We start from the raw sequence: 11235 nt of genomic DNA on the forward strand, positions 1-11235 counted from the left end.
TTACTACTAGCGGTAATGTAATAGTCCGTTTTCTATTTATTTTATTTTAAAATTTATAATCTTGGTAAAAAAATCACTTTCATCCGATGCTATTCGATCCATGGTATCGCTCGATGTGTGTCTTCAGAAGAACCTTGTAGTTGAAAGCCTGCTCGCATAGGTGACAGGCGAAGGGGTTCTCGTTCGTGTGAATACGCTTATGAGTGGTGAGCGCAAACGGGCTTTTGAAAGCCTTATCGCACACAGTGCAGGCATACTTCCGCTCATCCGAATGTACTCGTCTATGGTCGTAGAAAGCGCGCCTACGTTGAAATAAAATAATCGAATGTAGTTATTTTTATAAAATAATTCAAGATCATCAATGTACAAATAGACTAAGGTGAGATTGATAGAGTGATGTAAAACATCTTATAGTTGATGGTTCTCATGACTTTGTGAAGTTGGACGATCCATTTTTTCCCTTTATATACTCAATCCAGTTGAAACCCGGAATAGGGGGCTAGCGAAGTTGGATTTTTCTCACAATCCGTACGTTAAACCTAACTCGGAAGTGGTGTGCTGAATAGCGCTTCGCGATATGAAAACAGCGCACCACTTCCGTAGTTAGGTTTAACGTACGGATTGTGAGAAAAAATCCAACTTCGCTAGCCTCCACTTCCAGTTTTCAACTGGATTGAGAATATTTGACTGTGTGCAAAACTTGCGATATACAAAAAAATCCAATAAAAATCACCACGCTTTCTTTTTAGGTCGAAACTTACTCTTTAGGATACTGTTATCCAGATAATAACAATTCATATCGAAAAAAATCTACTATCAGAAATACTAACACAAATCTTGTACCTACACCAGAAAACTATAAGTATTGCTTTTCATTCTATTCGCATAATTTAGGTCAAACAAATGCCAACTTACTGACTCCGGAACTTCCTATCGCAGATTTTGCACTCGTATTTAGCTTCGCCGTGTAAGCTCTGCATATGAGAGTTAAGCGTGCTGTCATTCTTCAGCGACGCTCCGCAAATTGGACAGATACGGCCTTCCTTTACGCAGTACCTGCGCTCATGTTTGATGCGCGCAAAGTTGCTGGTGTAAGTTTTATCGCAAAACTTCCGGCACTTGAACGGTCGGACACCTTTGTGTTTGTTCAGATGGAATTTCAAGGCGTAGTTGTCCATAAACGAAGCCGTACAAAGTGGGCAACTGGTGTAGGATCTGCTCGACGGAGACTCCGTTGTGCAATGTTTTTTGTGCAGATATAGGGCACGATTGCCGTCGAAGTTCCGGTTACAGATTTCACAGGTTGCGATCGTTACCTGGTAATTGTCCTTTTCCATCTCATTGATTTCTTGTTCTAAAGTAGAATTGCTTCGAACTTTCCCATCGTCTTTAACTTCAGGTGATATTTTATCAACACCAGTTGATGCTCTGACTTGAGTAGAACTTTTTCTTATGCATCTTCCATCTGAAGTCGACTTCTTTTGAACTTTTGCTTTTTTGAGCGTCTGCAAATCGTACTCTGTTACATCTGGAAAGACACTCATTTGTTCACAAATTGTTTTAGACTCAAGGCTTTCGTAGGAAATCTCTTCACAATCCATATCAATTATAACTGCATGGTTCGAAATGATCTTACGATACTGATCAATCCCATTTTGTATATCGTCGGTATTCCACTCATCGTAACTGATCAACCCCGTTGGGATATCTTCCAGTTTATTGGTTGCCTTTATACAACATTCTTTAAAATCCGTTATTAATTCTATTAACTTCCAGCAGGTGATGCAAATGCTGCGTTGTTCCAGTTTCACTGCGAAACCAATCGCATATTGTACTTTCTGCTCAGCTACATCTGTTTCGATAACTCCTTGGTCTACGTAGGAACTAAAGTCAAGCAACATGTGCGAAGCGCATTTGCGCAGACAAAGCGTACAAAACATTTCTAATGGTCTATCATGCTGGGATTGTCCAATTTGAGGTTCTTCTTTTATTATAACCAAATCTAGATAAAAGTTAAAGAAAGTATAGTTTCCCCTTAAAACCAAATATGGATACGCAATAAACGAAGATAGGACAAACCTGTATAGTTGATAGCTTCACTATTTTTTGTTGATCTTTGAACGCTTGAATGTCCAGCTGTTTCTAACGACATTGCTTCGTATTGTTATTATTACAAATCGCTTGACAATTGTATTGTTTTAAATATACTGTTTCAATGAAATGATATTTAGTATTTAATACATAATGAGTATGACCGCGACGACACAATTTATTTATTGGTTAAGGCCAGTATCGACTTAAAAAGTAGAGAGGTTACGGAATTTTGTTCAATATTACCAAGAGGAATTTTGACAACTGATCTGCATGGAACAAATTGTCACCTCTACTTACGGAATAATCGAGCAGAATATTTTTCCGAAAGTAAAGTGACAGCTCCCATTACTTTGCGTGGGAACCTTACAAATGCCAATTTTGTTTTATGTTCTTTTCATGTGGATACTGCTGTAAGAATTTTGTTTCGATTCTTTACTTTTCCGATTCAGTGAACGGAATTTAACATGTGATTGAGATAGAAAAAGAAATTTCTTTTGAACACGATACCAACCTTTACAAATCAAAATGTTGATTTGTCAGAATCAGATGATTACACTGAAAACCAAAACTAACCAAAAGTTGGTTGTTTTCACTCAAAATCGTGGTTTGGGCCAATAATTCAAATTTGAGTGAAATGATTTTTCTGGCAAGTGTCTTTAATCACATGCACGGAAGAAATAAATTACCCAATAGTGAGTTTAGGCGCACGGATCAAGAAAGCAAGGGCTGCTTTTGCGAGTTTAAGAAATATCTGGAAAAACAGGCAGATAAGTGAACGCACCAAAATACGAATTTTCAACTCTAACGTGAAATCTGTGCTGTTATACGCTAGCGAAACATGGTTTGTATCAGTGGAGAACACTCAACGGCTGCAGGTGTTCATTAACAGATGCCTGCGGTATATAATTCGGGCCTGGTGGCCTCACAACTGGATCTCAAACAACGAGCTCCATCGTCGTTGTCACCAGAGGCCGATAGCAACAGAAATTCGGGATCGGAAGTGGGCTGGGTCGGCCACACTCTACGTAGGGACGGAAACGAAATCTGTAAACAAGCATTAGACTGGAACCCAGCGGGACATCGCAGCAGAGGCAGACCCAGAGGGTCATGGCGGCGAAGCCTCAATAAAGAAATAAAAGAAGTCGACCGAAATCTAACCTGGCAACAGGTTAAAGCGATAGCCGGGCAACGCTCAGGATGGAGATCTTTCAAGTCGGCCCTTTGCACCACCGGAGGTGTACAGGATCCATAATTCACCCAACCTCGAACATCCGTACGGGAAGCCAAAATAGAGTCGAAGAAGTTTGCCTTTACTCCCATGTTAAAAAAGTACTCAACGGAAAATTTATTTACCCAAATGTAAGTTTAATTCACTCAATTTCGACCTCAGGTAATAAAACTCAAAATTGGCTTCCCGTATTGAACTGGCGTCGTTGGATTGTTTGGCTCTTTTGTTTTTGACAGAAGAAGAAGAAAGAGTGGATGAAAGAGAAGAGAAAAAATAACTCAAAAATAAGTTAAAAAAACTCAACGCTGGGTACTTTTTTACGAGCTTTTTTTCTTCCATGTGCAATCAATTTACCCAACGTAGAAATACTACAATAATAAGAGATCGGCGAAGACGCCATTTTGTTTTCAATCGAACCGTCAAAAGCGGTTCCAATTCGACTTGTTTACATTTTGCATCCATAAGAAGCAAGCAAAAAGTTCAAGTGCTGCCAGTCATATTTTCACGATTTCATGCATTTTCATACGTTGCCATTTCGACAGTTTTTCACTCCGCCGGTCTCTGGTTATAGTGTTGCTAACCCAACGCTGAGTTTAATTTCCCGCATAGAAAAATATCTGTTGCGCCAGCGAACAGACAGGTAAATCAAAGAAATATTTCCGATTTTATAACAGTATATTTGTGGACGGTAGGTGAGGGTTAAAAAATCCCTTTGGAGCAAATGAAAAGAGACATACATATTGTATATCCGGAACAAAGTTAGACCGCTTTTTATTGCGACATTTACTCCTATTTAGACTTACCCTGAATAATTTATTATCACAGTCGAATTTCGCACACGATTTCGCAGTCCGTCAAGGTTACTGCATATAAAGGTTATCTAATTTTCCCATATCATATTTGTTTTTGAAATACCTAATTTTGATTAGCCTTGCATCTGGCAGTGCACAGTGGGGAAAAAGCGACCCAAAAAGGTACCTATTTCTTGCGGCTACTTGCTGCGGTGGAGAAATACCCTTCCTTAACGAAAAATTCACGACAAATCGATTGGTGCTATTTTCGTTCACCGGAAATTATGGGAACTGGCCGTTTTGCCCCATTTACCCCTAAAATTTTTTTTTTCTATGGGAGCTATACCTAAAAACCCAGATTAATCCACCTAACGGTGATGGCGCCTTTCTCGCGCAAAAAGTTAATAAATGTAGCCTTTACGCTTACACCTCGATGATGTACAAGAAAGGCAAAACAGTTACACCGTCTAATGTTATGATAGAAAATTTACACTACTAGACGACAGATGGCGCTGCCAAAAGTTTCTCGAATTTCCTATGTTCGAATTTTGACTTTCGGACAATTTCATAGTACTATGAAACTGAACGAAGAGCATACTTACGCCTGAATGCGTGCAACACGAGCATCTTTATAGTGCGATGAAATTCTTAATTGGAAGCCACGGATAAAATATTCATAGATGCAAGGCATTTTTCATAACACATTATTGTTCTATGTGACTATGTCTCATCACTATTTTAATATTATCTATTTTTTGCAATTTGCAATTATTATGAAATTCAATAGTGATCAACAGCGTTTTAGTCTCTGTCGGATGCAACTTGTTGCAAGAAAATCGGTTAAGAGTTTTTATGTGAAAATTTGGCTAATGTTTTTTATGGCATTTTGTGCACACACACACGCACACACATACACACACACACACGCACACACGGACAGACAGACATTTGTTCAGCTCATCGAGCTGAGTCGAATGGTATATAACACTATGGGTCTCCGGGACTTCTATCAAAAGTTCGAATTTAGAGTGAAATGATAGCCTTTCGGTACAACTTAGTTGTACGAGAAAGGCAAAAACGATTGCGGCTAACTACTCCTATGTTTACTAATGCTAATTTTGTAGAGAATACATATGGTAAACAATCCGGCCCTGGGTCGTGACTGGAAGGGGCTGTTTTGCCCCATTTTCCTCTGAAAAATGCATTTTTTCTATGACAGCTACTCTTTAAAATCGATTGCGGCTAACTACCCCTATGTTTTCTGATGCTATTTTAGTAGAGAATAAATATGGTATGTGGTCGACCACAACTCATGACTGCAAGTGGCTGTTTTGCCCCATTTACCCCTAAAAAACTTATTTTTCCTATGGCAGCTATACCTAAAACCCGATCGCGGCTAACTACTCCTATGTTTTCTGATGCTAATTTTGTAGAGAATACGTATGGTAAACATTCCGGCCCTGGGTCGTGACTGGAAGGGGCTGTTTTGCCCCAATTTCCTCTGAAAAATGCATTTTTTCTATGACAGCTACTCTTTAAAACCGATTGCGGCTATCTACCCCTATGTTTTCTGATGCTATTTTAGTAGAGAATAAGTATGGTATGTATTCCGATCCCAAATCATGACCGCAAGTGGCTGTTTTGCCCCATTTACCCCTAATAAACACATTTTTCTATGGCAGCTATACTTAAAAACTGATTGTGGCTGACTACTCATATGTTTTCTAAGGTTAATATTGTAGAGAATACGTATTGTATATCTTCCGGCCCTGAATCGTGACTTGAAGGGGCTGTTTTGCCCCATTTTCCTCTAAAAATGCATATTCTCTATGACAGCTGTGATCAGGGAATCAATTTTTTGTCGATGCGCTTACGAAACAAACGACAAAAGAGAACCAACGACAAAGCTTTGTTTTTGTCGGAGATAATAATGACAAAGATCCGAAAAATTTTGTCCATGACAAAAAAGAAGACAATTTTGTTGCTAACTTTTTATTTCGTTATTTTGCATTCTCTCTAGAGCAAATTTCGGTTTTATGCTAACGAAGTTTCTACTTTCATGGAAATATACGAGAATCTAACGCTGATTACAAAAATAGCCTCGTATTCTCAGAAATATGAGAGCATGTAAGGCAAATGATTCTTGTCATATTGTGTTCAGGTTCTGACAAAGGCTTGTTGCAAGGTGCGTTTGTCAGTAACAAACTCTGTTGGTGACAAAGGGTATATTGTTAGGCGTTGCTCGAATATTGATTCCCTGGCTGTGATTTAAAATCGATTGCGAATAACCATTTTTTTTCTTATGCTAATTGTGTAGAAAATAAGTATGGTATATATAAACATTCCGGCCCTGGGTCGTGACTGGAAGGGGCTGTTTTGCCCCATTTTCCTCTGAAAAATGCATTTTTTCTATGACAGCTACTCTTTAAAACCGATTGCGGCTAACTACCCCTATGTTTTCTGATGCTATTTTAGTAGAGAATAAATATGGTATGTGGTCGACCACAAATCATGACTGCAAGTGGCTGTTTTGCCCCTAAAAAACTTATTTTTCCTATGGCAGCTATACCTAAAACCCGATCGCGGCTAACTACTCCTATGTTTTCTGATGCTAATTTTGTTGAGAATGCATATGCCATACACACCGAATCTAAATCGCAACTGAAAGGGCCCGTTTTGCGCCATGTACCCCTGGAAAACGTATTTTTTCTATGGCAGCTATACTTAAAAACCGATTGCGGCTCACTACTTTTATGTTTTCTGATGCTTATTCGGTAAACAATACGTATGGTGTATATTCCGGCCCTACATCGTGACTGGAAGTGGCTATTTCGCCCCACTTTCCTCTAAAAGTAGCATTCATTCTATGGAAGTTACGATTTAAAACCGATTGCGTATAACTGATTCTATTTTTTCTGATACTAATTTTGTAGAGAATACGATTGGTATGTATTCCAGCCCAGGATCGTGACTGGAAGTGCACTTTCCTATAAAAATGCATTTTTCCGCGACAGCTGCATTTTAAAAACAATTATAATTAAGGTGATTATACAATCAAGCCATGTGGTGAATTTCAAATTCACCACACGGTTTTCTACTCCTATTATCAAAAGATCAAATCTAGCGTAATAATTTTCGTACAATGCTGAAATTGAAGTCGATTGTTTAGCACAAGTAAGCAAACGATCTACGAATGTTTCATCCCCATGGGCATTGTGGTTCTCTCAATTCGTGCTCTTGAAAAATCACAAGAAAAAGCATGTGGTTTCCAAGATGGCCGATTTGTGGCTTTGTTGTATTACTACCTTAATATCTTTTATGTTTCGAAATGCAAATGCAAATTCAGTGTTTATTACGAATGGTACATATCTTGTTATGTCTTGACTGAACTATTCGAAAACGGGTTGTCATGATCTAAGGCAGGCATATACACCATACGTTTCTCTACTAAATTACCATCAGGAAACATAGAAATAAAAAGTCGCATTCGGTTTTAAATCGTTGCTGTCATAGAAAAAATGCATTTTGTAGAGGGAAATGGAGCAAACAGCCACGTTCAGTTTCGATCTAGATCCGGAACGTATAACATATGTATTCTCTACAAATTTCGAAATTAGAAAACAAAAAAAAGTTAGTGGCAAATGGTTTTAAAGAATAGCTGTCATAGAATAAATGCATTTTTTAGAGGAAAATGGGGCAAAACAGTTACTTCTAGTCGTAATCTTGGACCGGAATATATACCATACTTATTTTCTACACAATTAGCATAAGAAAAAAAATGGTTATTCGCAATCGATTTTAAATCACAGCTGTCATAGAGAATATGCATTTTTAGAGGAAAATGGGGCAAAACAGCCCCTTCAAGTCACGATTCAGGGCCGGAAGATATACAATACGTATTCTCTACAATATTAACCTTAGAAAACATATGAGTAGTCAGCCACAATCAGTTTTTAAGTATAGCTGCCATAGAAAAATGTGTTTATTAGGGGTAAATGGGGCAAAACAGCCACTTGCGGTCATGATTTGGGATCGGAATACATACCATACTTATTCTCTACTAAAATAGCATCAGAAAACATAGGGGTAGATAGCCGCAATCGGTTCTAAAGAGTAGCTGTCATAGAAAAAATGCATTTTTCAGAGGAAATTGGGGCAAAACAGCCCCTTCCAGTCACGACCCAGGGCCGGAATGTTTACCATACGTATTCTCTACAAAATTAACATTAGTAAACATAGGAGTATCTAGCCGCAATCGGGTTTTAAGTATAGCTCCAATATAAAAAATATGTTTTTTAGGGGTAAATGGAGCAAAACAGCCACTTGCAGTCATGATTTAGGGTCGGAATACATACCATACTTATTCTCCACTAAAATAGCATCAGTAAACATAGGAGTAGTTAGCCGCAATCGGCTTTTAAGTATGGCTCCCATAGAAAAAATATGTTTTTTAGGGGTAAATGGGGCAAAACGGCCAGTTCCCATATTTTCCGGTGAACGAAAATAGCACCAATCGATTTGTTGTGAATTTTCCCTTAAGGAAGGGTATTTCTCTGCCGCAGCAAGTTGCCGCAATAAATAGGTACCTTTTTGGGTCACTTTTTCCCCACTGTGCAGTGGTCAAGATCGAGAGTCAACAACAAAAATAGTTTGTGTTCATCATCGCCCCAAAGCGTTTGACAGTGCGAAGTTCGAAAACGGGTGAGTAGGATTATCACAGAAATTTAAACAATTGTGAAAAGAGCAATATACCGAAGTTGGATTTTTCTCCAGATACAGGCAACTTTCCCAACTTCGGAAGTAGTGCGCTGGATTCGCCTAAAGATGTGCTAAACAACGCATCAATTAGTTTGACAGATAAAACTTCGGAAGAAAGTTCGGTTCGGAAGTCCCGACTTCCGAATTCTAAGTTGGTGCTACGCCGACAATATATAGGCTTTGATTGCACATTAGCGGTTTTTTTGACAAACTTGGGTCGTTTTAGTAGATTTAGGACCTTGTTTTAAATTCATTTTAAGCTGTTACTTACGTTTAGTATTTTTCTACCTATTCTTGTCTGTCCTACTAGCAATTTCGTCTTGGTTGTACCGTTGTTTTTGTTAATAAATTTATCGATTTTAATAGCGACCGCTACACTGCAGGAAAAATGCATTTTACGCCGTAACCATATTTCTTAGAAAAAACTGTTGTTCTACAAAATTGTTTGAAATAGGGTAAAATGCCCAATAGTGGACCCCCTAGTAGCGGAGTTTTGCTCTTCCTGTCATAAGGAGTAGAAATTTTCAACATATTAATTCTGCTTGATATCTAATAACAAGTTCTGCATCTCCTCTTCACGATACATACATAAAACACTCAAATACACGACGTTATTCGTTGAAATTAACATTTTGAAGTCTGACTGAATTCGCCCTATAGTAGACCCTGGGGGTCCATAATAGGAAATTGGTTCTTTATAGTCGACACTTCATTTGATTTTCATGTTCCGTTTCGGGACGTTCTGCTTCCCTATTATGGACCCCCAAAATATTCCTATAGTGGACACTCTCGTATTTATTTTTTATAGAATTGTAAAATATCATCTAATTTTACTTTCCATAGCATTTCCGATGCATGTAATCAAATCATAGAACTATAAGGTAGGTTCTCCCTATGGAATTTCATAGCAAAATGTTTACATTGTGCTGTAATAATGCAAAAATGGCTGGAGGGTCCACTATTGGTTGGGGGTCCACTATTGGGCACTTTACCCTAGTAAGGCCAGTAAGGTGCAACCAAAAAATAGGGTGGCCCATCATCATTTATCTCTCGGAATATTGACATGCTATGTTCTACAAAGTTGTAGCGCAGCTTATTCCAATCAATTTTGCTAAAAAAACTTTTTCTGTAGCTCTGAAGTTGGCTGATTTAGAGCAGTTTTACTTAATTGGATTAGGGTGTACCTAAAAAAATAGTATTTTTGATCTACTTTTTTTGTTTTAGATTTCTCGAAAAAGTCGTCTCCAGGTGACTTTTAGAGCTCAAAAAAATGCAACTTTTAATGGGTAAATATGCTTAATATCTTTTCCGATCAAAAGTTATAATCGTTTTTCTGTCAAAATTACATTTTTTTCATAAGTTGATATCTCCGGTTAGGGCAGACAAAACAAATATGTTTACACGGCATTTGAAAGAGAAATTCATATTCCTTACACACTTAATCGAAAATTTTCCTCTCGGTTAAATAAATTGACGAACATGATCGTTAAAGTATATTTTAACTGATATCTTGTTAATAAATATGACGTTTACACATGTTACTGAAACTCGGCAATTAAGTTTGCCACAGTTATCGGTGATTTGGAATTTATCCGAGGTTCGGCAAACCCATCTGTCAAACGTAATAACCTCTATCGTGATGTATCGTCGCGAAAACGAACACGTGAGAACTAAGAAAAATGGGAAAATTAATTACTTTGCCTCTACTTTTTTGTAAGTATTCAATACGATTCCTTTTATTTTGCTTAATGTGTTTAAATTTACTACATTTCACGTTAATTTTATCATAGAAAATATTTCAATAAATTTCCCTCTTACAATGTTTTCAATTCCAGCGGATTTGCTTGATCTGTATATCGCACTACAGAAAACAGACAAAATATTGTCGATGGAAAATATTGTCGTACGAAGGGGCCAAAACCGAAGCCAAAACTGAACATAGTGATAATTTTTTTTGGGAAGATGCTCACGAATATGCATATCAGGAATCATGGAATATGACTTCCGGATTGTATAATAATCGTTTTTGTGGACTCATAGGTTTCAAAGGTTTTTCTGTAGTGTTGATTATGAAATAATAAACGCCTGCAAATATATTTTACTACTTCACGCTTTTCATTTTTATTTTGATTCTTCTGAAAATAAAAAAATAATCTTTCACTGAATCTCGGTAAAGCACTTTACCGATCAAGTCGGCAATGCATTACCGAACGGTACGGTAAATTTTGACAGCTAGGTGGTTTCGCTAATTTTACGACTATTCGGCATTTTGAACTTTTACCGAGATTTTACTAAAATTACCAATTTTACCAATTTTACTAAAATCATGTTTTTTCAAATTAATTGATATAACTCGACAACGGA

At 37.6% G+C, this 11235-nt stretch overlaps 1 protein-coding gene across 1 annotated transcript; it reads right to left on the reverse strand.

The window, feature by feature from the left end:
- On the reverse strand, positions 1-2333 carry LOC134208754 (zinc finger protein 90-like). The gene is made up of 3 exons (XM_062684653.1): positions 2080-2333; positions 916-2002; positions 1-302 (listed from the first exon to the last, which is right to left on the reverse strand). The coding sequence occupies exons 1-3, from the start codon at positions 2150-2152 to the stop codon at positions 80-82; spliced, it is 1383 nt and encodes a 460-aa protein (XP_062540637.1). The 5' UTR covers positions 2153-2333; the 3' UTR covers positions 1-79.
- Positions 2334-11235: the final 8902 nt, after the last annotated feature.

This window comes from Armigeres subalbatus, chromosome 2, assembly GCF_024139115.2.
Source record: "Armigeres subalbatus isolate Guangzhou_Male chromosome 2, GZ_Asu_2, whole genome shotgun sequence".
Taxonomy (NCBI): Eukaryota; Metazoa; Arthropoda; class Insecta; order Diptera; family Culicidae; genus Armigeres; species Armigeres subalbatus.